The 26338-nt window shown below is 38.8% G+C and overlaps 1 protein-coding gene across 1 annotated transcript in view; it reads left to right on the forward strand.

Moving 5' to 3' along the window:
• The first annotated feature begins 1073 nt into the window (after positions 1-1073).
• Positions 1074-26338, forward strand: part of RAB18 (RAB18, member RAS oncogene family) — a 29967-nt gene continuing 4702 nt past the window's right edge. The window contains exons 1-6 of the mRNA XM_040248014.1: positions 1074-1327; positions 6338-6393; positions 19365-19426; positions 23387-23459; positions 25094-25212; positions 25287-25353. Coding sequence (XP_040103948.1) covers positions 1260-1327; positions 6338-6393; positions 19365-19426; positions 23387-23459; positions 25094-25212; positions 25287-25353 — 445 coding nt within the window. The 5' untranslated portion in view covers positions 1074-1259. The remainder of the gene's footprint in view (positions 1328-6337; positions 6394-19364; positions 19427-23386; positions 23460-25093; positions 25213-25286; positions 25354-26338) is intronic.

Consider the following 26338-nt stretch of genomic DNA (forward strand, 5'->3'; position numbering starts at 1 on the left):
ACCAGTAGCACCTGAATTGTAGCCACAAAGGCCTCTCATGCTTGGGTAGGAGCACTCCTGGACAAGCTGTGACTCACAGTGCTCATGTTGCCACCTGTTCAGAGCATGTGAATTCTGCAAGCAGCATTTCTAAGTCTTCTCTGATGCTGAGAGGAAAAGAAAAAGAGGCAGAAGAGGCAATGGTCCAAATTTGATCATTTTTTTCCCCTTGCTGACCTGGCCCCTTCTGAACCTGCTGCTGCAGTGGGCACGTTTGCAGACAGCACAGATTTAGGGCGCCCTCCCGTCACAATTCTAAGTCGTTTCATAATTACAATCCCCTCCTCCAAACTAGGTTTGCTCATAGGTCATCCCAAACTTCAAGTCTTAAAAATGTTCCCTATGACTATGAGCTTCCTTGGTGGTTCAGGCAGTGAAGATTCTGCCTGCAGTACAGGAGACTGGTTAGATTCCTGGGTGGGAAGAATCCTCTGGAGAAGGGATAGGCTACCCACTCCAGTATTCTTGGGCTTCCCTGATGTTTTCAGTTCAGTTTCAGTTCAGTCGCTCAGTCGTGTCCGACTCTTTGCGACCCTGATGTTTAGACGGTGTTAAAAAAAAAAAAAAAAAAACCCGCCTGCAATGTGGGAGACCTGGGTTCGATCCCTGGGTGGGAAAGATCCACCGGAGGGAGGAGGGCATGGCAACCCACTCTAGTATTCTTGCCTGGAGAATCTCCATGGACAGAGGAGCCTGGCGGGCTACAATCCATGGGGTCGCAAAGAGTCGGACACGACTGAACGACTAAGCAGACAGCATACACGGTTGGAACTAAAATTAAGATAATCATGCCTTCACGCACAAGACTTCCCACTGCAGTGCAGCTGTTCTGAGCAGCTACTGAAATAAAAGAGCACTATACGCCCCTAACTCACACCTCTTCCAAGCACCAGGAAAAGACGGTTACGTTAACTTGAAGCAGGAGAAATACTCTAAGAAGTGCGTGAAACCGAATTCCGACTCTCTCCCTCTGCGCTTGCGCAAGGGAAGACGGTCCCTCCCCGGAAGGAAGCCCGGACCTCCGAGTTTTACGCAGACGCAGAGCTCTACCTCCAGGCGGAACTGGGGCGTCCCGGGCCCCTGCGAAAGCTAAACACCCGGTGTGAAAGGAAGGTGGCCCCGGGCGGGGCGGGACGCATGCGCGGCAGCTCGCCCCGGGGGGGGAAGGGCTGAGGAGCGGAAGGGGCGGCCAGCTGCTCGCGGTGCGGAGCAGGGTCAGGATGGACGAGGACGTGCTGACCACTCTGAAGATCCTCATCATCGGCGAGAGCGGCGTGGGCAAGTCCAGGTGAGAGGGGTCTGCGGGCCGTGACGACAGTGGCGGGGTCTTTCCTCCTCAGTGGCGGCTTGTTTCCTGGGGCCGCGGGGGGAACGGTAAACGGCGGCGGGCCGGGCCTGGACGGGGCGAACTCGGCTCGCGGCCCCGCGGCCTCGGCCGGGCCTGGTTCCCTGGATCGCGTCCCCTGCTGTCGCACCGGGAGAAGAGCGATTCCGAGGGCGCCGCTGGGCCGGCCGGGTCGCCGCCGCAGAGGCGCCTAGGGCGTGGCGGGCGGGTCGGGGCCCGAGTCCAGCGGAGGGAAGAGGCCTCCCGGCCCCGGGGATCGAGCTACCTGTCACCCCGCGAGCGGAGAGCTTGTGACTTGACCATCGTGGGATTTCTGTCGGGCTTTCTCTAAATACGTGAAGTTCTGCACAGCAAGTTTCGTGACGCCATAGGTCACATTCCTGGCCTATTTGGGTGCACCCCGTAGCCAATTATTCTTTTTTTTTTTTTTTTAATGAGTCAGCTGTGAAAGAACTCATCAGTCGTCTGACTGCTTAAATAATTCACTTTGGTCTAAGATGCAGGCGCTTAAGCTATGGACCACTTTTGAGAATCCAGTGTAATTGTTTCTTGCTCTGCCACGTCATATAGAGGTAACGAAACACGTTAGTATGTGTCTTTTATTTCTTGACGGTTTTTGCGGGAGAGAGGGAGAATGATGTTGACAGTAGTTAGGGTTGAGTATTAGGGAAGACGTGGAGCCTGCTGGGTGTTGGGAGAGAGCTGTGATTTCATCCAGGTCTTAGAGCAGAGTTCTCCAGGTGAAGTTATCTTTGTCATCCGATTATGAGTAGGGTGTGTCCCAGGGCTGCCTTGATCTTTAAATAAGATCCAAATTCCAGAAGCTGTAAACAATTGCATATTTTAGCTATGCCTCCTTATAAGCTTATCTTTCAAATTACTTCGTGAGATCTTTTTTTTTTTTTTAAGATATTTAAGCGTTTGAAATCTGTAATGTGTACTGCAGCTTTATGTACTTTTAAAGCATGATAGTATATTTTCATAGTTTCCCTCTTTTGATGTACTTTGTGTATTGGAATGAGTAATTTGTATGTAACAAGGAATAAAGAAATGAAACACTGCGGACTAAAAAAAAAATAGTATGATTGTGTGTGTATATGTGTTATTTAAAGGGCTAATATCATTTTCATTATCACTATCTAGTATATGTGAGAGTTAAAAAGTTAAGTAATATGTGAACATTGTCTTAGGAATTCCCTGGCCACGTGACCTTTTTTTCTTCTTGAAATGTGACCCTCGTTTAGGTTAAGGTATATGAAATTACTGAGTTTGAAGTCAAAAGACAGGTTGGTTGTTGTTTTGTGTGGTTCAGCCCAAAACATGGTTGGTTGGTGCCTATTCTAAATGTATTGGATGGATGATTGAGTGAAGCTCGCTTTGTCATGCTCCACTCTTTGCAGCCCCATGGACTATACAGTCCCTTGGAATTCTCCAGGCCAGAAGACTGGAGTGGGTAACTGTTCACTTCTCCAGGTGATCTTCCAAACCCAGGGATTGAACCCATGTCTCCTGCATTGCAGGTGGATTCTTTACCATCTGAGCCACCAGGGAAGCCCAGAGTAAACACTCCTATTGTTGTTATTGTTCTGTAGTTGCTAAGTCACAGTGAAAGTTGATATTCTTTCTCTGGAGTAAAATCTGTTAAGTGGGTTTATTGGTTTCCTTGGTTCCCTCCTGGCAAACAAATTTATTTGGAGCTTATCTGCTCCAAGCTTTTTCTCACCTCAAAAGCTCACTGCAAAATTTTACACCTTTACCTCTTTGAAGAAGGGATTGCGCTTAGGGAGAAAGTTACCTTATCTTTCCAGCTGGATATACATTACTGGTGGACATGATATGCTCTGGGAAAAAACTTGGAACGCTTATCTTCCTAGATAAAATGACTCTTTAGAAGCCTGGGCTCCCCTCATAGATCAGTCAGTAAAGAATCTGCGTGCAACGCAGGAGACCTGGGTTTGATTCCTGGGTTGGGAAGATCCCCTCGAGAGGGAAATGGCAACCCACTCCGGTATTCTTGCCTGGAGAATCCCACGGACAGAGGAGCCTGGCAGGCTACAGTCCATGAAGTCGCCGAGAGTTGGACATGACTGAAGCGATTTAGTGTAGCATGCTTTTTAAGGTGAGTTAGTACAAAAACATTTGACATCGATATAATCCTAGAGGATTGTTCTAACTAATAGTTTCTATTTCTCTGTAAATGTAGAGTTAATGAAAGTGAGGTATCACGTGTGTTGTTGAGAAATCATTGCACAACAAAGGAGATCTTAACGCATTCAAACTAGTGGGTTATTTTTCCAGTTTATTTTATGCTTAGAGTTAATAAACGTGTGAGAGCAGCCGGGAGATCAGAATGATGAAACTGGTGCTGCCACTTGTGTGACCTTGTGTGTGACACTCAGACACTCTAGGCCTTCATCTCTTTGTTTCAAAAGTGAGGTTGGAGTAGAAATCTCTCAAACCTATCTAGTGTTAAATGTGTAATATTCTTGGATTCCATGGCTAGTGCATGGTGAAGTAAAGAAGTAGCAAGGTGTTTCAGAACTGGAAGGGATTATAGAGACCTGTTATTTACTTTGCTGTCCCTTCTGTGTCTCTTACATCCCTGTCCTTTTTGACCAGTTTCATTTGTAAACTGAGAAATGCAGCTTAGTTATAATTGCACTGATTAATTATACATTTGGTCTCTTCCAAGTGGAAGAGCAGGAGTTACTCCTTCCATCTACAGCTCAGTATTTTGCTCCTTAACCGTTGAAAATGAAGGCTTGACCATACATGCTTTAGAACAGTGTTGCTTAATCATTTTCGGGTTGTGGACTCCTTTCAAAATCTAGTAGAGAAATAGACTCCCTACCTAGAAAATCCACATGTAGAATTTAGGATACATTTTCATCTGACAGTGTAGCCGTAGCTAAAATCTGCTGCCTTATCCTCAGTGCCTGTATTAAAATTTGTTGTTTTACGTTCTTGCCTTTCCTGACAAAATACCGTTAATGACAAGTGATGTTTTAAGGATTAGTAATTATATAAGAAAACCCCCAGGCTCAGTATCTGGCTCGTTGTCCAAGTTCAATGAATAATAGCCCATACTGTTGCTATCATTTATGTTATTGTTATGATATCATTACTACTAGTGCTAGGTAAGGGTCTACGTTTTTGTTATATTTTCTTTGGTGACATGAGTATAATGCACAACTTTTCTATTCTTAAATTATGAGTAACTGAAATTTTTTGGCTTCCCTAATTTGAAGCTTAATGTTGGGGAGAGAAGAAAATTTTTATGAGTAGTCTTTCAAGATTCTTATTAGTGCTGTCACCTAATTCATGTTGGAATTAAATAAAATTAGTTGTAGTTTAATGTTAAGTAGAAAAAGCTCCAATTTGATGCTTTTGTCTTACTTTGCTTTTGTCGTGCTGGTTTTGTGATCACCAGAAAGCAAAACTGGGAAAGGGAGAGTTAGTTCTTCAAACTGAATTAATGACACTAGGTTTGGAAGTGCCAAGGGGCCATTATGTTTTGCAGTATACCCTGGGGACCAAAAAAAAAAAGTCTTTAGCAGCAATAATTACAGTCTATAGAAATAGTCATACATTTTTTTGTCCCCTGCAATTCAGACATAAGATAGTTATTGTCTTGATCTTACTAATGCAATTAAGTCAATAGAATGGTCTCATCCTACTTAGGGATAATGTGAGGGGAGATTTATTAATTTTGTAAATCTAAAAGCAAGGATATCCAACCAGTCCATCCTAAAGGAGATCAGTCCTGGGTGTTCTTTGGAAGGACTGATGCTAAAGCTGAAACTCCAATACTTTCGCCACCTCATGCAAAGAGTTGACTCCTTGGAAAAGACTGATGCTGGGAAGGATTGGGGGCAGGAAGAGAAGGGGACGACAGAGGATGAGATGGCTGGATGGCATCACCAACTCAATGGACATGAGTTTGGGTGAACTCCGGGAGTTGGTGATGGACAGGGAGGCCTGGCATGCTGCGGTTGATGGGGTTGCAAAAAGTCAGACACAACTGAGCGACTGAAATGAACTGAAAGGGCTTTAACAAAAACTTAGGTTTTATTTTTGAAGAACTTGTAATAACTGACATTCAGCCTTATATTAAATAAAATAATTCTGGAAGAGAAAATCTTAGAATACTTTTGTGATTATCTTTTCCTTTCACTTCATGCATTCCTTCCTTTCTTTACCATTTCCTAGGTGTAGTCCTTCATTATCTCTTACTATAATCATGGCAGTTGTCTTCTGTTGATTTTCTTAGTTTTTTCTCTTTTTTTGCTGGCATTAACTTTTCAAAATATAGAGCAGTTCCTGCCATTCCTTTCGTTGACAGCCTTTGGTAGCTGAATATTGCTGACTAGATTTCATGCACCTTACCCAGCATTGCCAGAGGAAACCTACTCTGGCCAGTGTGTGACCTTCAGCCCTTACTTTTATTGTATCTCTTCTTCCCACTTCAGTAAAAGTCAGACTACTTGTTTCAAATTGCTCCACTTCACACCTTTCGGTTTTTACCTGAATTTGGAGTGGATGACACATTAGATTTCTTAAAAATTTAATTTGTTGCATTCCAAGAGACTTCCTCTTCCTCTTTTGTCCATGTCAGTTAAAGCGTTACATGTTTGCTAATACCATTTTCTCAGAAGGGCATACCAGTACAGTTACATAAAACAGAAACAAAAACCTCTGTTCACACTTAGGAAATGGAGCATGGGAAATAAATTTTCTAGTAAACTACTTTGCTTTGGGGATTCTTTAATTGCCTTTCCAGTAATTTAATTCCTCTGAATATACCTGCAATGAGGCCATGTTTCTGGAAGCTGACTACATTAGCTCTTTGAAATTGTGTCTAACTTGTGACAAAATACAGCAATCAGGAAGATTTATCAAATGTTTAGAAAGAAAAGTTGAATTACTAATCTGTCTTTTTGACATCTCTTTTAGCCTGCTCTTGAGGTTCACAGATGATACTTTTGATCCAGAACTTGCAGCAACAATAGGTAAGCCCATGTTTAAACATTTAGTAGAAATGCCAAATACTTTCCTGCCTTCAGGCTGTTTTATCTAACTCCCCCTACCTATCCTCTCACTACCCCACTGCTTCCATGTCTGTCAAAATCTTACTTGTCTTTCAATGTTACCTTTGGTAGTCATTCAGTTTCCAAAATCTTTGTAGATCTAATCAAGCAAAAATATAACTTCCTTTGCTGTTGTCTTATGGTTCTTTGTTAACACTGAGGATGTTATAATTATCTTTATACCCATTCTTGTGCTGTGGGATGTCTTTTATTTAGCAGCATACAGTCATTTGAATGTTTATTGTATGCCAGGCACTCTCCTAAGAGGTGGGTTAGGGTGATCAGTGATACAAACGTGGTGTCTGTCATAATGGACCTCGCTGTGTCGCTCACAGTAGAGTGTGTTAGTTTTGTATTTTTAGCATTTCATATAGTATCCAACATGTTTCTGGCAACATATTTATTGATATTAGTTACTGAAGACTGTGCACATAGATGCCTTTTAAAAACTGAAGTTTAGATTGCCTGAAAGTGGTTTGCCACACCAGCTTATTAGAATATATGAGAAGATAGAGCTAGATGATTTGGTATCACATGTTTAGGGAGTAGATGACAATGTAAAGGTACAAGAGACAACTGGCAGTAGTAGAAAGAGCTGAGTCAGCAGTTTGAGCATCTTGGCTCTGCCTTGAACGTTGTCACCTTGAGCAAGTCATTAACTTCCTTGTCCTCATCTGTAAGTTGGGAGTAATTTGGGCAAGAAAATACATTTTTCTTCCAGCTGTAGAATTTCATGATCTGATGAGAATGTAGTAAAGATCTGATCTTGTATCACAGTTAGGGAAAGTGTCTTAATCAGATTCCCGAAATGTTCACATTTATCACATATGCTTTAGCATTCTCTCCACATGCACATACACAGTATTCTTGCTTTTTTTGAATTGTTTGAGAGAAAATTACATTCAGTATCTTCAGTGGCTTTAACTCTAAGTACCTTAATGTATATTTCCTTGATGAGCGTGGATACAGTTCTCCTGTATACAGATAGATTTTTATCAGTTGTCCCACTAATATCGTATATACCAAAGGAAAGAATTGTTTCTGGTCCAGAGTCCAGTCCAGGATCCTACATTGAATTTTGCTGTCATTTTTCCTTAGTCTCTTTTAATCTGAACGGTTCTTCATTCTTTCTCTGTCTCTTTGTGGCCTTGGCATTTTTGAAGGGCCTGCGCAGGCCAGTCGTCCTGTAGAATATGCTTCCACTGCAGTTGCCCATGTGTCCTCATGGTTGGACTCAGGTTGTGCACTTTGGGCAGGAATTCTTAGCAGTGCTTCTCAGAGAGTGGTGTGTGTTGGTGCCGTTAGTGGTGATTGGACTCGGTTACTTAGATGAAGTGCGCCATGCCTCTTCCTGTCCACTGTCATTCCAACTCCGGTGGTGGTTGAACCATGGTTTTTCAAATTCCATCTTTCCATTTACATTTCTTACTTAGAATTCTGCAAGGAAGAGCTTTGGACGTGAGTCTGAGCAAACTCCGAGAGATGGTAGAGGACAGAGAAGCCTGACGGGCTACAGTCCTTGAGGTCACAAAGAGTCGGACAGGACTTAGTAACTAAACAACAGTAGAGGAAAGGCTCTTCTTCGTTTCTGCCAATATGATCTCATGGTGCCTCTAAATTTAATACATTGTATCAGGCGTTACTTCGCTTTTGTATGACATGTTATCATTGACAGATTTACTGTTATGTATGAAAATGGAATCATTTAAAACACTACTAGTTCAAAATCTGTTTAATTTGGTTTTGATGTATTATTTGCTTCTTTAAAAAATGAGCTATTAGTAAAACTTGATTTTACTCAGAACATACCTGGTATTGGATAAGCAGAGAGTAGAAGAATAGTAACTGGCAGGAAAAAAAAATGTGCCTAGAGTTAAATACTAAGGGAATGATCCTATACATAATATAAACTTGTTATTTAAGCTCTAAGTCATGTCTGACTCTGAGACCCCATGGACCCCATAGCCTGTCTTCTGCTTGGGATTTCCCAGGCAAGAATACTGGAGTGGGTTGCCATTCTTTGTCCAGAGATTCTTCCTATTCCAGGGCTCGAATCCTCATTTCCTGCATTGGCAGGCAGATTTTTTACCGCTGCCAGGGAAGCCCGTAGTATAAATTGTCTTCCTTTCAAACCCAAATGTCATTGGGGTCTTACAGATTGACAGATGATTTGTTGTCTTTATTACTAAAGAGGTTCTGCTTTAAAAACAAATACTAAGATTGTAGCACACTGAGAGAACATTCATAATTTGTTCCCCCAGTCAACCCTGGGTCTTGAAAAGAATCTTTTACATTTTGGCATCAGATAATTTTCTGCCCTAGGTTATAACCAATATACACATGAGGTTTTGAAATAAAAATAATGATCTCAGTTGTTAATGGCCATGTGAAAAATAGTATTTTGTGGAGAGTCAGAATTTTACCTCACAATGTAATAGTAAGTAAAGCACACCTTTATCTTTCAGTAATGTAGTGGGACATTCAAGTTTCTATCATGTATGAAATACTAAGGTTAATTGTTGGATTTGGGGTTTGAAGATGGTACTGTTAAGTTGGCATTTTCTTCTGCTTTCTGGGAATTGGCTATTAACAACAAAGAGGGAAAAACTAAAATACAGACCCCATGGTCTACTAAGCCACAAAACGGGAATGGCTGCCTGAAGCAGCGGAGACCAGGCAGGCGGCCTGTGGGAGAGAGTGGCCGGTGCCATGGCTGCAGAGCTTGGGGCCAGCAGGAGATGCTTCATGAGTTTGAGAGGCCCACCTTGAGGTGCAAAACCTGTTAGCCTTTGTAAAAGCAGGATGGCTTCTCAAGCCAATGGCAGGAGTTTCCCTGCCGCTGGTTTGATTTTGAGAAGTTGGGAAATGAAACCAAACAAGGAGTCACACAGACAAGCAGAGGTGATGCTTTTGACTAATGTTAAGGCCTTCTATCTCCTCTGGATGTTGAGAAGTAAATAGCTAACTGACTCTCATGTAAAACCCTGAATCAAAACAAAATTTTTCTGGTACAGAACTCATCCCACTATGGCCTTCTGTATTAGCTTCCTGTAGACAGCTTGTCCAGGAAAACCTCATCACTTTCAGTGATGACTTGGCAAAAAGAATCCAGCTCAAGGCCGCTACTGCCATTCAAAAATTGAAAAAGGCGAAAGGAATGAAAAAACAAAGGACAAGTGAAGGATATTCATCAGAGAAAAATATTGCTGTAAAGAAGATGAAAATAATGACCCAACATCTTGCCATGAACTTAAGACCCTTAATGGAAATATTTATCAGTGAGAGCACAAAACAGTGGTATGAGGTCAGGGAAGAGACAGTGTGACTACATGAGAAAGTGCAGTGTAAGCTGACTGAGTGGAAAGAAAAATAAGATAAAACTATTGCTGAAGTGAAGATGAAATTGGAAGGCTCACAAGGGACAGTGGAGACTGTGGAAAAGACAGTAAAGAACAATAAGCTAAAAATGGATGAGTGGGTAGAATTTACCCAAATGAGTAAGAATGTTAAATTCAAGTGAGAAAATATGGAAATCACAAAAGAAGATTGTTACATAGTCTATTTTCATCTTAAAGAAGAAACATAATGAAACAGCCAATATTTAATGATATAATCCAAGGTAACATTTCCAACATAAAAATAAACACACACACAGACAAAACTGTAAGAATATTTTGACCAGGCTTTTGTTACATGGGAATGTTTTGGGCCAGGGGCGGGGTGGGGGGTGGGGGTGGGGTTGGGCAATAGATTTTTCTTTTTTCCATGGCCAGGCCATAAGATGATGCTTAATCATGTCTTTATCTGAAGTACTTAATCAGCTCCATTAGATACAGTTGGTTGAATTTAATCGTGGATGTTAGATCTAGTCTGAGTAAAACGCCACAATTTTCTTCATGTATTTTGTTTGTTTGTTTTTAATTTACCCTTCCTAAAGAAACCTTTGAATACAAAAAGTGCTTTAAGTAAAACCTTTCAAATAAAGATAAAATTTAGAACTGGTTCTCTACTTAAGACAGGTTCACAAACTACTTCTTAATTTGTAAGACTTAAAATTGTTACAAATGCTAAATTATTTTGTGAGAGTTGATGCATTTCAGCTAAAGTTAGACGAATTCTGGTTGTTGTTGGTTGACGTAGGTCAGTGATTCTTATTACCTCCTTAGTAGGTTTTTAAAGATACCCATTTTGGCTTCTCAGTAAAGCATCTGCCTACAATGCGGGAGACCCAAGTTCAATCCCTAGGTCGGGAAGATCACCTGGAGAAGGAAATGGCAACCCACTCCAGTGTTCTTGCCTGGAAAATCCTGTGGACAAAGGAGCCTAGTAGGCTACAGTCCACAGGGTCGCAAAGAGTCCAACACGGCAGAGCAACTTCCCTTTCACATTTTGGCTTCTAAGGGCAGATATAAAATCTCCATCCCCATGTTACTTTATCATTTGAGCTTACATAACAGAAAGATGACTTAATGAAAATAGAAAGCAGCTAATACATCTTGTTTAATGCCATAACATAAACTTGTTAAAATACTTGGAAATGTGATATAACCTAAACAAAAAAAGAACTATTCTATTTCATATAATTTCATTTAGGTAAACATTTTAAATGGAGTAAAGCAGTAAATATGGCTCTGATATCTTGTTATTTCGAAGAATGTCAAATTGTCTTCATCATATATACATTGTTTCTTTTTTTCCAGTCTGTTTAGAGGCTTTATTAGGAAAGGTTGTGATTTTTTTCCCCCCATGTGCTTTTCAGCTCTGACTTATGGGTTGACTGACCATTTTATACTGAAATGTCCTTGCTTTCCTAGTTAAGTCTTTACTTACTTTGTTTGATATATTTCTGGATTTGGTATATTGCTTTGGGTGGTGTAGTTATTTTTACAGCATTGATTCTTCCAGTCCACGAACATGGTATGTCTCTACACTTGCGTCACCTTTGATTTCTTTCATCTAGTTTCTTACAGTTTTCTTTGTGCAGCTCTTTTGCTTCCTTGGGGAGGTTTCAGTTCAGTTCAGTCGCTCAGTTGTGTCCGACTCTTTGAGACCCCATGAACTGCAGCACGCCAGGCCTCCCTGTCCATCACCAACTCTTGGAGTTTTCCCAAACTCATGTCTATTGAGTCGGTGATGCCATCTAACCATCTCATCCTCTGTTGTCCCCTTCTCCTCCTGCCCTCAATCTTTCCTAGCATCAGGGTCTTCTCAAGAGTCAACTCTTTGCATGAGGTGGCCAAAGTATTGGAGTTTCAGCTTCAACATCAGTCCTTCCAAAGAACACCCGGGACTGAGCTCCTTTTAGATGAACTAGTTGGATCTCCTTGCAGTCCAAGTTCAAAAGCATCAATTCTTCCACACTCAGCTCTCTTTACAGTCCAACTCTCACATCCGTACATGACCACTGGAAAAACCATAGCCTTAACTAGACGGACCTTTGTTGGGGAGGTTTATTCCTAAGTTATTTTCTTTTTGTTTTGATGGTAAATAGGATTGTTTCTTCAATCTGTCATTCTTATCTTTCATTGTTAGTATATAGGAATGCTAGCAATTTTTGTGTATGTATCTGCAACTTTACTAAATTCACTGATGATCTCCTCTAGTAGTTTTCTGGTAGCATCTTTATAAGGTTGAGGAAATGTCCTTCTATTTCTAATTTGCTGAGAGGTTTCATTAGGAACGGGCTTCTCTGGTAGCTTAGACAGTAAAGAATCCACCTACAATGCAGGAAACCTAGGTTTGATCCCTGGGTCAGGAAGATCCCATGGAGAAGGCAGTGGTTACCCATTCCAGTATTCTTGGCCTGGAGAATTCCATGGACAGAGGAGCCTGGCACCCTCAGTCCATGGGGTTGCTAAGAGTCAGACACAACTGAATGACTAACACTTTTACTTTTCGTTAGGAACAGTGTTGCATTTTGTTAAATGTATTTTCCACATTTCTTGAGATGATCATATGAAGTTTCTTTTTTAGTTTAGTAAAGTCCACATTGATTTTTTTTTCTTATTTTCAGTGTTGAGTGAACCTTTCATTTCTGAAGTAACATCTCTTTGTTTTGGTGTATTGTTCTTTTATACATGTTTGGATTACTTAGGAAATTTTGTTTAGGGCTTTATATTCATGAGGGATATTAATCTTTAGTTTTCTTTAATTGTAGTGTCTTTGTCTGGTTTTGGTATTAGGTATTTAGAATTCATAGATTAAGGAAATATTCATTCCTCTTCAGTTTTCTGGAAGAGTTTGTTTATAATGGATTATTATTTAAATGTTTGTGAAATTTGTTTGGGGCTTGAAGTTTTCTCCTGGAAAGGTTTTATCCACAGATTCGATTTCTTTCATAGTTTAGGCTTCTCTAGTTAATCTGTTTTTTTATTGTGGTAAAATTATGCATAACATTTCAATTTACTTTTTTACCCATTTTTAAGTGTACGGTTCAGTGGCAGTGAGTATGTTCATGTTGTTTTGCAGCCATCAGTACTATCTACTTCTAGAACTTTTTCATCACCTCAAGTAGAAGCTCTGCCAGTTAAGCAGTAACTCCCACTTGACGTTTCCCCTCAGTCCCTGGTAACCTTTTCTACCTTCTGTCTCTGTGAACTTGCCTAGTCTATAGAAACCTTGTATTAGACTCATAATATTTGTAGACTCATACAGTATTTGTCCTTTTGTAACTGGCTTATTTCACTTAGCATAATGTGTTTAAGGTTCATCTGTGTTGTAGCATATATCAGAATTTCATTCCATTTTATGACTAATAATGTTACATTGTATGTACATACCACATTTTGTTTATCCTTTGATCTCTCTGTGGACTCTTGAATTGCTTCCACTTTTAGCCTTTTGTGAATAACAGCTGCTGTGAACATTGTACAAGTATCTGTTTGAGTTCCTGTTGTCAGTTCTTTGGGTCTGTACCTAAGAGTAGAATTGCTATGTTATATGGTAATTCTATTTTTAGCTTTCTGCGACCCACCAGGCTATTTTTTACAGTGGCTGAACCATTTTACATCCCTACCAGCAATGCACAAGCATTCTAATTATGTCCTTGTCAATGCTTGTTATTTTTTGTTTTTTCTTTAATAATAGTTTTTAATCCATTATGATAGTGTCTCAATGTGGTTTTAATTTGCATTTCCTTAATGGATAATGATGTTGAGCATCTTTTAATGTGCTTGTTAGCCATTCGTGTTTATTATTTGAAGGATTGTCTGTTCAGATCCTTTACCCGTTTTTGAATCAGGTTTTCTGTTGTTGAGTTATAGTCATTCTTCATATTAGAATACTAATGCCTTATCAGACAGTTCAGTTCAGTCACTCAGTCATGTCTGACTTTTTGCGACCCCATGAATCACAGCACGCCAGGTCTCCCTGTCCATCACCAACTCCTGGAGTTCACCCAAACTCGCGTCCATCGAGTCAGTGATGCCATCCAGTCATCTCATCCTCTGTCATCCCCTTCTCTTCCTGCCCCCAATCCCTCCCAGCATCAGAGTCTTTTCCAGTGAGTCAACTCTCTGGCTTTCAAGTATTTGTTCTCTCTCTCTTTTTAGAATTTTTGGCTGCACTGGGTCTTTGTTGCATTGTGTGGGCCTCTCTCGTTGCGGGGCGCGGGCTCTGGAGGAAGCAGGCTCAGTGCTGCGGTGCACTGGCTTCTCTAGTTGCAGCACAGGCTCTCCAGTTGTGGCCACTCCCATTTTGTGAGATTTTTTGTTCATACCCCCTTGATGTTGTCCTTCAATGCACATCAGTTTTTAATTTTGATGAAATCCAGATTATCTGCTTTGCTTTTGTTGTCTGTCTTCCTGGTGTGATAGCCAAAAAAATCATCACCAAATCCCATGTCATGAAAATATTTTTCCTATGTTTTCTAAGCGTTTTTAAGATCTAGGTTTTACATTTAAGTCTTTGATACATTTTGTGCTAATTGTATATGGTGTAAGGTAAGGGTCCAACTTCATTCTTCTGTTTGTGAACATCTAATTTTTTGAGCACCATTTATAGAAAAAACTGTCCTTTCCCTACTGAATGTTCTTGGGTTCCTTGTTTACAGTCAATTGGCTGTATATTTGATGGTTTATTTCTGGCCTCTCTATTCCATTGGTTTAAATGTCCTTTATGCTGGCACTGTTTATTTTAGTTATTGTAGTTTTGAGTCAGTTTTGAAGTTGTAAAGTTCGAGTCTTCAGTTTTTTTCAGTACTGTTTGTTATTTAATGCCTCTTGTAATTCTGTATGAATTTGAATGTCAGCTTTTCCATTCTGCAAAAATGCTGTTAGAATTTTTATTGGATTGCGTTGGATCTGTAGATTACTTTGGGTACTATTGTTATCTTAACAATATTAGGCCTTCCAACTCATGAACGCAACATCTCTTTCACTTACTTGTGTCTTTAATTTCTTTCATCAGTGTTTTGAAGTTTTCAGTGTATAAATATTTAAGCTCCTTGGTTAGGTTTATTCCTGAATAGTAGTATCATCGTCATCTATTTTTAAAATATTTTATTTTTTGATGCTATTGTAAATGAAATGATTTTTTAAATTTTATTTTTGGATTGTTTATTACTAGGATATGGAAATGCAGTACATTTTTGCATGTTGGTGTTATATCCTGTAACTTTGCTAAATTCACTTAATAGTTATAACAGTATTTTTGTATGTGTGTGGAATAGAGTCATTAGAGTTTTCTACATATAAGAAATGTTGTCTACATATGGTCTGTGAACAGAGATAATTTTACTTCTTCATTCCCAATTTGGATACCTTTTATTTCCTTTTCTTGCCTAATTGCTCTGGCTAGGAGAGAATATTCTGAGAATAGAAGTGGTAAGAGTAGACATTCTTAATCTTGTTCTGATCTGAGAGGGAAAGCTTTCAGTTCTTTATCAATGAGTATGATGTTAGCTATGGGGTTTTCTTATGTATTCAATTGTGTTTTTTTCTGCATTGCCTTAATCTGCTGTTAATCTCATCCTGTGTATTCTTTTTTTAACCTCAGATGTTGTCATTTTCGTCTCTGGATGTTTGTTTTGGATTTTTTTAAATCTAGCTCTTGTCTGCTTAACTTTCTAAACATGTGGTATATGGTTATAATTGTTTTTAATATTCTTTGCTAGTTTTCACATCTTTGCTAGTTCTGAGTCAGCTTCTCTTGATTGCTTTTTCATCTTTGGTAAGGCAGATGATTCCATTGTTGTGTTCTGGTTTCCCATTCATTGGTATTTCTTTGTGGTGCAGTTAATATGCCTTTGTTAAATGTTCATGTCTCACTTACTGCTTATTTCAAAGGGTTTGTTGATTATATTACCTAATTTTAGCCAATTTAACCTTCATAAAATAGGCCTGTGCCTAAGGAAAGATTCCTGCAAAGGAACAGAATTGAATATTGTATTAAAATGCAAGCCCAAATGAACAATTAGAGAAAAGCTGAAGCAACAGTTCTGTGATTTTATAGTTTATGTTAAGAAATATATGTTGGATTCTTGCCACAGAACTCCTAAACTACTGGATTTTCCTTTTTATTATAATTTTTTACAATTTAAATCTATTTTTAATTGCAGAATAATTACTTCACAATGTTGTGTTGCTTTCTGCTATACCCTTGGATTTTCTTACGTGATAAGAATCATTAAAGATGTCTTTTGTTTATCTGTTCTTTCTTTCCTTTTTTTTTTCTTTTTTTGGCTGTACCACACAGCTTATAGGATCTTAGTTCCCCAACCAGGAAGTGAACCCAGGCCCCAGTAGTGAAAGCACTGAATCCTAATCTCTGCACTGCTAGGGAATTCCCAGGATGTTTTTTGTATTTTCATAACACACCTTTTTCAACTACACCTGAATTTATATTACTGATGTGACTTCTAGAAAGCCTCTCAGCCTAGAGGAGAACCAACCATGTGATTAAAGGGTTGGAACTTTAGCTCTAGTTTACCTTCCTTACTCCTGGGGTGGGGAAAGGAGCTGGAGATTTTGTTTGTTTAATCATCAAAGGCAAAAGATTTAACCAGCCAAGCCTCCATAAGAAAGCCCATGGATTCAGAGAGCTCTGTGTTGGAGAACACATGGAGATACTGGGAGGATGACATGCGTGGAGAGGGCGTGAGAGCTCTGCCAGTTCCCCACACTGTGCCCTGTGCATCTCTGCCATCTTGCTGTTCCTGGGTTGTGTCCTTCTCTAATAGAATGATAATCTAGTAAATCAGTAGACTGTATTCTAAGTTCTTTGAGCCACTATCTCAAATTAATCTAACTATTATCTAAATTGGGGCTTCCCTGGTGGCTCAGACAGTAAAGTGTCTGCCTACAATGCGGGAGACCCGGGTTCGATTCCTGGGTTGGGAAGATCCCCTGGAGAAGGAAATGGCAATCCACTCCAGCACTCTTGCCTCAAAAATCCCATGGACAGAGGAGCCTGATAGGCTACAGTCCATGGGGTCGCAAAGAGTCGGACACGACTGAGCAACTTTGGACACTATCTAAATTAATCTAAGTGGAAACCTCTGGTTTATAGCCAGTTGGTCAGAAGCACAGGTAATAACCTGGACATGAATCTGACATGGGGTGTGGCAGTCTTGTGGGACTGCACTTTTATCCTGTGGGATCTGCCTTTTAATGTCAGGAAGATGATGTCAGAACTGAATTGAATTGTGGGACACACATCTGGTGTCCCCGGAAAGTCAAAGAATTGGTTATTGTGGGGGAAACCCTGCATATTGGCTCACAGAAGTGTTCAGCGCTGTAGAGGAGGAGAGACAGGAAGGAGTATTTTTTCTAAATAGTCTGCTTCTTTTATGACCTCCTTGTTTGTCATCCACATGAGGTTGAAAAGATAGTTTAATCAAATACAGTGAGAAGTTGGCAAAATCAAATTTATCAGAAAGATTCCCACTGCTGCCACCAATAAAGGCAAATTAATAGCCACTTGCAAAATACAAGATCCAGACATGGTGAAGAAGCAGATTGAGCATGTAAGAGCTAAAGGGGTCAATGTCTGCACACGAGATTCAGCAGAGGAACCAAGGGAGGATAAATGGAAACTGAAGGTCCTGGGTGTAGATGAAGTACCCTTTCAGGCTGTGTATCTCTTAACTTGGATGGTGGGACTCCAGGGGGAGTGTTTCCTGAGGGTGTTATCTGTAGGTTTCAAATCTGTCAGAAGAGTAATTTAGAGACAGTTATTCAGAGACAGTCATTAGACTGCCAAGAAATATATGCAAGAAAGTATAAAAGAAAGAGGAAGGGGGAAGGGAGGAGAGCACAAGCACACTGGACCATCTTTTCCTGGGTAGAATATGTAGCTGGAGGCTAGCAGAAAGGCCAGTCTGCCCTTGGGCATGTTGTCTTAGGTGTTTAAGGGAAAATAAGTTCTTTGTATTTTCTTTGAAGAACCTTGAGAATTTAACTATAGAGTATATATGACAGGCTGTCTCTATGAAATGTCTACCAATTGCCTTCATTTAGTACCTTGACCAAGTCAAAACCATTTTCCTCGTCTGCATTTTCTCAAGTTTTTGTGTGTTTTTTTTTAAAGCAAATATAAGTAGAATGTAAAAATTCCATATTTTTAATATAGATGGTGTGGCATATTGCTTTATATAGGCCTAGTGGACACAAGATTTTTTAACATATAAAATTTTTTTTGTTCGGCTACAAAGAAACTACATTTAGGCTACATCCTTGGACTTTTGCAGTCAGTACTGTCCTTTAACTCATGGTTGCCTGACATTCTAAACATGTCTTTATCAACTTCCTTACCACCTTAGCCCAAAACACCACAAACTGTTGTTTTAAAATCCCTGGCAAACAGAAGGACCTGGTGTAATGCATGTTTTGAAATGCATTTTATTATCTCATTTGTGTATATAATGGATTACCAGAAGTCATCCAAGAATTACTAATATATTTCCATATTGATGATGGATGTTCTAGGAAGCATTTAGTATATGAGCATGTATATATATCATGTTAGTTGTGGCTGTCCTGAATGAATTGTGACAAGCTAAAATCTTTTGAAAGTTTCTTTCCAAGTGTCTGGAGTTAATGTTTTCTCTGGCCAGTGGGAGAGACTTCTCATTATTTTTGATACTGTTAAGACACTGGGCAGTCACTGCTCATTTAAGCCAGATGGCATGTGTCAGCTCCTTTTTCTGGAAAGGGCGAGGTTTTGCAGGGCTGTTGTAGTAAACCCTTATGACTTCTTATGGAATTCGTCTTCTCTTTACATAAATCAGCGCTTGTAGATTCTCATTGCTCCTTGAGCACTCCTCTTCACTTACAAATATTCTTAAAGGATTGGGCATAAATGTTTTTGTATGTAAATTCTCTTTTTGCAGTCATACAGTAGCAAGTGATTATTGATAAAGTTACATAAAGTGAATACTTTTCTTTAGGACAAAAAGACAAAGAATTCATAAGGCAAGGAGAGAGTGGCTCTTTTATAATTTTACCAATCTTCCAAGTTGCCCACAGTCAGAATCTGATTTAGGGTGTTGGCCAGCTATGGACAACACTCTTTAATGATAGCTTAGAGCACCTCTGGTAAAGTGCCCTCATCCATCCCTCAGCCAGAGAGCTTCTCTGCATTAGCACTGTGAATTCTAGCTCTTGACTTTTAATACGCAGTCAGTCACCACCTTACACTGAAATTTTTTTTTTAAGTGTTTTTCAAGAAGTACTGGTGGATGAATGAATTCTACAAGCATTTGGTTTTCATTTCCCTGATTAAATCCTAAGCTCCTAAACTTCAGTGACACTTTTCCTTTCATCTTCACATCCATAACTAAGAATTTGGATGTGAATTTGGGCATTTAATAAAGTGGCTTTTTTCTTTCTTGGTTTTCTTGATAATTGATTTTTAAAGTTTATTGGAATTCTTATAAAATTTTTCATTTTTTCAAGGTGTTGATTTTAAGGTGAAAACAATTTCAGTGGACGGAAATAAGGCAAAACTTGCAATATGGGTAAGAATTTTTAAAATGTATTTTGTATAAATATTAAACTTGTACTTTTTAAAGACGCAAAGATTGATGTATAGAGTGTCCTACAGGAGAATGAGCAATTTGTATTAAATAACTTGGGAGATTTGATGCTGATTACTGGATAGACAATAGTGTAGTTATGTTTTATAATTCTGTAATTAGGCAGAGACCTGTTTCACCTGCTCAGATTTTTAAAATATGTAGCCTCTTCAGAATATTTGAAAGCAGTATTTTTTTAAAAAGTCATCTGCCGCAGAGAATCATTGTTATTGAGTGTGTTTCTCTGAAGTTTTAAAAAAGACAAGTTACACTGAACTAGTGCTGAAGGCAGCTGTTACGGAGAAGGGAATGAAGTAATACTTAGAAAACATGATTCTTCATGTTTGTTGGTGTAAATTTCTATAACACTTGAGTTTGCCAACTTTGGATTTTTTGAATACTGATGCCCAGTGTTTACTTACTGGCTTTTCATTTGCCTGTGAACCCAGCTGTTCTGGTCCACATTCTCTGCTAAGTCGACCTCTCCCTGGCAGTGCTGAGTATGGTAGCACTCGCTGTCAGAACCACCAGGACACCCAGTCTGTATCTGTCTGCTCCTTCCTCTCTCCCGCCTTCCTGTCTCTCAATCTAAATGTGATTGCTTATATAGTAAATGTGTTACATATAAAATGTATAAAAATGTACTCATCAAATCCCCACATCTGCTATAGTTAAATAGCTCAGTATATTTTTATAACATGATAATCACATTAGAACTGGTCTGCAGTCAAGTTGAGTTATACTTCATCATGGTGGATAAAGAGTAAATGCTGGCTTGGTGTCAGTTACAGATTGAACCAGCAAGTGTTCATGCATTGTATGATGTCATTCATATTAATGGCATTCTCTAAATGGCACACTATTTCTAACATGCATTTTATTCCAAATGACTGTGTGTCTTATGGCTTTTTTTTTTCCCATTAATTTCTTTCTAAGATACAATATTTTACATGATTGTAGCTTGTTAGTCCATTCCCCTAAATAAATACTTACTATCAATCAGTACAGTAATGCCTAACAGAAAATAATTTGGAAAATGTTGGACTAGACCATAGTAAAATATATGTTGAAGAATGCTGCCTCCTTTCTGTCCGAAGTGGAACCTGATTTTCCATGTTTTTCTTGCTTGATTTATAAACTCTTCTGCCCTTGCTCCTCCTTTGAGAAATACACAGTTTAGAGTGGGATCTGAGGTTTGATGGTTGCTGTGAGATCTTACTTTCATACAGGAGGTTTTTTGTTTGTTTTTAATTTACTTTCTAGTTCCTGTTCAATAAAAATACTAGCTAGCAAGTATTATTGAAGTGACATCTTTATCATAAGCTTACCCCTCTTTTTTAAATAAGAGAGGCTTCTCCTGATTGTGAGGATAATATAGTCTCATTCTATTGATAAAAAAGGATAACCAAAGAAAATTAATAGAGAAGAAAGTTCATCTTTAGTCAACGTGTGTATTTTAGTGAACATTCTATAAAATAGGTTAGACGCATTCACATTGTCACACATGTGTTCATAGCAATTTTCCAAAAGAAAGGATTGTATTTTAATCCTTTCACCTGCTTGTCCCTCCCACCGCCCCCCCCCATGCACACATTGTATTGTTCTCTGTCAATACAGAAGTCCATCAGTTAAAATGACCATTTGTATCCATCTTATGACTATAATGTAGTCAACCCTCAGTGAAAGATATTTACAGTGTTAATAGTTTTTCACAAAGATCATCAGTGCCTTGGTGAGCCTCCTAATTTTTACATCTTTGTGCACTTGTCCAGTTACTTTACAATGTATACTTAGTGAATTATTGGCTGAAAGAATGTGAAGATTTAACATTAAGATTTAGGAAGAAGGTCTTCTGTACTATATATTGTTAATCTTTCTCATTTTTGCCTCTCTGAGTAATAGTTTTTCACTTATATGTGCATTTCTTTTGATTAGTGAGATTTTTTCTTCTATATGATTATATTTTAATGAATTTTCTTTAATATGCTTTGCCTTTTTATATTGTGCTCATTTTCTTCATGATTAAAGTCTTTATGCAATAAAACTTCTAGCTTTTTGTCATATGCCACATTTTTTCCACTCTGTCATTTGTCTTCAAAATCTTAAGATGAGTATTTGTTAATGTTCTCGTATGTGTGATACTAACTCTGTTATATGCTACAGATTTTTTTCCCCTAGTTTGTGATTTACCTTCAAATCTTGTTGAGGATGAGTGTCGGGGGCAAAAGGGGGGTGAGTGTGGTGTTAGGGAGAGGTTCTTAGGTCATACCAAGGTTTTAATCTTCACATGATTGAATCAGTCATTTTCTTCATGCTTCTGGGTGTCCTGTCATATATAGGAGGGCCTTCTCAGTTAGTGTTAGAAATATATGAATCTGTTGTTTCCTCTCATTTTTCTGTGGTTTTATTCATATATAAATAAAATCAATTCCTCTCCCTGTTGGATGCACCTCCTGGGATTACTCAAGTAGAATAGCTGGGCCTCACCCTGCTCCTCTTGCCCTGATGGTGCGGCATGTTCATCAGGACCTGCGTGGTACACATCTTCTCTGCATCCTCCTGCTCTTCTGCTCCCCAGTTTCTGTTATTTAGCCTTTCCAGCTTTGTCCATTTCCTCTGTCCATTTCTGTCTTTAATATCCCTTCTGTCTTCTCCCATCAGAAAATAAAACCACAGATAATAAACTTTGCTTCTTTTATCTTACAAAGATGTTATTACTCTTACTACGAATTCCTGTTTTGAAGGCAAGCAATGATCTACTTCTATTTATTGTATGGTTATCGTAAGTCCTGACCCAGCTGAGCCTATGCTTGCCCCATAGCTAAACCCACACTCACAGTCAGAGGACTGGTAGTTGTTGATGTTTGATGTGTCTTTATTTTTCTTCAGGTCATTTTACATTAGCAGACTGCAGATTTTGTCTTTGAAGGCAAGATAGTAAATGTTTAGTCCAGCCCCAAGGTGGACCATACGGCAGTCCATGTGGCAGTACACAAGTGAATGGGCCTGGCCATGTTCCAGTCAGACTTTATTTAATAAAAGCTTATGTAATGAAACAGGTGATGGGCTGAGGCAGCAGTTTGCAGACTGCATATTTGCATAATCTTAGGTAGACTTGAAGCCACAGTCCAAGGATGGTAGAAGGAAAACAGAAGGAACCAGGCCCAGAAGAGGCTTGTTATTAGTTTTCTTTCTTTTTTTTTTTTTTCCAACAAAATTTGAGCAACTGTCCTATGGCAAGAATTTCTCAGGCTCTGGGGTTAAACTAGTCATTGAGCAGAAAAATTCCCTTCCGTATGAAATTTCCATTCCCTAGCTAGTGTACATCTTACCTTATACCCCAGTCAGAAACGTAAGGAGTGGTTTGGTTTTCATGCGTTTTTCTGGAAGAGACCTAGAAAATATTTTTAAAAGTACAACCTAAACACTGCTTACCTAAAATAAAACACCCCTGTAATTCTTTAACAGTAGTTCTCAACCTTTGGCTCTATGTTAGAATCACCTGAGAAGCTTATTAAAGCTTCTCTCATGCCCATATTAAATCAGAATCTTTGTGAATTGAACCTCATTATCTGTTTTTTTCATTTCCCAGGAAATTTTATTGTGCCAGAGTTGAGAACAATGGCTTTCAGTGAATGGTTTTCATATGTGATAAAAATCTTGAGTCCAAGTGGTAGAAAATCTGAACTTTGTTACATTTTTTCCTAGAGATGAGGCAGTACTTGTTAATTTAATTTTTATGTAGCATTTGTCAGTAAAAGAACACATCTTATTTAAATTTTTAAGTTTTAAATAAGCTTGATGTTTTAACCATGCTGTTAACTTTCTACTCTTAAATTAATATTTTGAAGATCTGTTATTTATCCAGTGTTTTGTTTAATAATAATTGATTGTCACTTTTAGGATACTGCTGGTCAAGAAAGGTTCAGAACATTAACTCCCAGCTATTATAGAGGTGCACAGGGTGTTATATTAGGTAAGGTTTTACTTTACTGTTTAAAATATATTGTTGTATTACTGGAATTTCTGATTTTCCTGTTTGTGAAGGTCAGTACTTTTTTGCTTTATTTTTCTTTATGGCTGCTTTTATGTGACTTTAATTTATATTAACTTTATGTAATATTAGGAAATATTTAAACTTCTAAAATTTTGTTTCAGCCCTTTGTCTAGCAATTAAAAAATAAAGATTAGAAACATGTAATAAGAAGTGGTTTGGTTTTAATGCATTTTCCCAAAAGAAAATACATAGAAAACATGTTTTAAAGTACAGCCTAAAAATTGCTTACCTATATTAAAACACCTCTATTATTTATTTGGTTTAAAAGCACGTGTTGATGAGTACATAACTGAGGACCTGTCCTTGTGTCATTGATCTGTCTTAGAGTATTACCAGAAACTGATCTTCAGTTAACAGCTTACTGATATTTACTGCTAGATTATAATGGAAGGAGTGTTGGTTGCTTAGTGGAATCTGTTTTATTAGTCTTGAAAAACAGCACAAAGCACTTAATGCTATTGATGTATAATCCCACAGAACTTAAAAACCAAGTGTGGATTTTCAGTATAATTTGTTGAAAAGTGCTTGTTCTTAATATTGCTGGGAAACTGTCTAAAATGAACACTGTTCAACTGTAGGGAGAGACCTCATTTTATATCACAACTTGTGAGGCTTTGGTTTCGTTTCTGTTAATTTGACAGTGACTCTCGGTTTTGGTTCAGTACCTCCTAAGTTTAGAAAACGCTTTAACAAATTATTTCATATAATGCAGAATGATGAACATGTAAACAGAGGAAGACAATCAGGCTTCCACCCACTAACTTTTTTCTTTCTTTTTTGTATTGCGGTATAGTCAGTTAACAGCATTGTGATAGTTTCAGGTGATCAAAAGGCTCGGCCATACATACACATGTACCCATTCTCCCCCATACTTGGCTCCTATCCAAGGCTGCCACGTAACATTGAGCGGAGTTCCCTGTGCTATACAGTAGGTCCTCGTTGCCCACCCTCTAACTTTACATATGTTTTCAAATTTGCAAATTCTGGTCCTTGTGAGAAATAAGTTAACGGGTTCATAGATGCTTAAATTTATGTAAAACTTTTTTGTATTTTGCCGCAGATTTGGGTCTTTTAGCTTTTAGACAAACCTTTTTTCTTATTGGGCTTCCCTTGTGGCTGAGCTGGTAAAGAATCCACTTGCGATGTGGAAGTGCAGACCTAGGTTTGATCCCTGGGTTGGGAAGATCCCCTGGAACAGGGAAAGGCTACCCACTCCAGTATTCTGGCCTGGAAAATTCCATGGACTATGGGTCGCAGAGTCAGACAGGACTGAGCAACTTTCACTTTCACTTTTTTTATTGTTATGAAGACAGCTATTTCATTTCTCTAATAGCATATGTTAATTAAATTGAAGTGTGTATATAAATGCATTTTTAAAAAAATAGACTTGTTTCTTCCATCTGGATCAGTGGACATTGATTTTTAAAGCATTAACAGCTTAAAAAAACAGACTTGCCTGTATAATAATGTCAGTTCCTAGTACATATCAGAAATATAATGTCATTGCTTCTTGCTTTTGATATTTATTTAATAAATGATTCTTTTTATTTCAGTTTATGATGTCACAAGAAGAGACACCTTTGTTAAACTGGATAATTGGTTAAATGAGTTGGAAACATACTGCACGAGAAATGACATAGTGAACATGCTAGTTGGAAATAAAATTGATAAGGTGAGAAGTCAGACACTTAGCAGTTTGGCTGTATATTTTGATAGCTTTTCTTAATCTTTGCATTTATCTTTTAGGAAAATCGTGAAGTTGATAGAAATGAAGGCCTGAAATTTGCACGAAAGCATTCCATGTTATTTATAGGTAGGTGTGTGAATATTTATCTTTTCATTATTAATGGAAGAGTTTTTAAATGGAGTTTCTGTTACATTCTTCTCTTTATGAACCATAAAAAATATGTATTTAGTTCATAGCTGTGCTATAAAACTAGCTAACTGTAGAACTAGGATCCTTATTTTTCCCCTCTGTAAAAAAAGAACAGGATCAATGTGAGGTCGTATGGAACACAGCACATGATTCTCTCCTCCCGTGACCCAGTGCTGTAGGCGTGCGTACCTGCTGGGCCATGTCCTGCCAGCACCACCACTGTCAGAAATGCTTCATTTGAGGTCCTAGCCCATAGGTTCTGAATTAGAGTCTGCATTCTAACAAGATGGATTTGTATCATGCTAATAATATTTAAGAAGCACTGAAGAGCAAGGGTTGGCAGGCTACAGCCTGGACCAGATCTGGCCCCACCATTTGTAAGGAAGCACACCGTGCCTGTGCCCCGCCATCTGCATTATTGTCTGTGGCTGCCCTTGTGCTTCGTGGCAGAGTTCAGTCATTACATGGAAACAATATGGCATCACCACCCAAAATATTTACTCTCTAGCCACTTACAGAAAAAGTTGATTGACCCCTTGTCCAGCAAAGTGGACTGGCAGTATCACTTGGGGAGCTTTTAAAAATTACAACTCTCTGGGCCTTACTTACGACAGGTCTGAAACAGATCCTTGAAGACAGTTTATAAGAAACACCCTAGCTGGTTGTGATGTGAAGCCAGCTTTAGGAATCACTGTTTTCACTGTTCCCACTGTATGAACCTAGTAGGAATTAGGAAATGGAAATGGGAGAACATCATATATGAATAGAAGTGAGGTGGTACAAATGGTAAGTATAGGAAATATTAGAATGGGCTTGAGTACCACTGCTGCTGCTTACTTGCTAGGTGTCTTCCATTTCCATATATTAGTTTGTTCAATTAATATTTATTGAACACAGAATAGAACAATGAACAAAATGGTCC

The sequence above is a fragment of the Oryx dammah genome, unplaced genomic scaffold, assembly GCF_014754425.2.
Source record: "Oryx dammah isolate SB20612 unplaced genomic scaffold, SCBI_Odam_1.1 HiC_scaffold_10, whole genome shotgun sequence".
NCBI lineage: Eukaryota > Metazoa > Chordata > Mammalia > Artiodactyla > Bovidae > Oryx > Oryx dammah.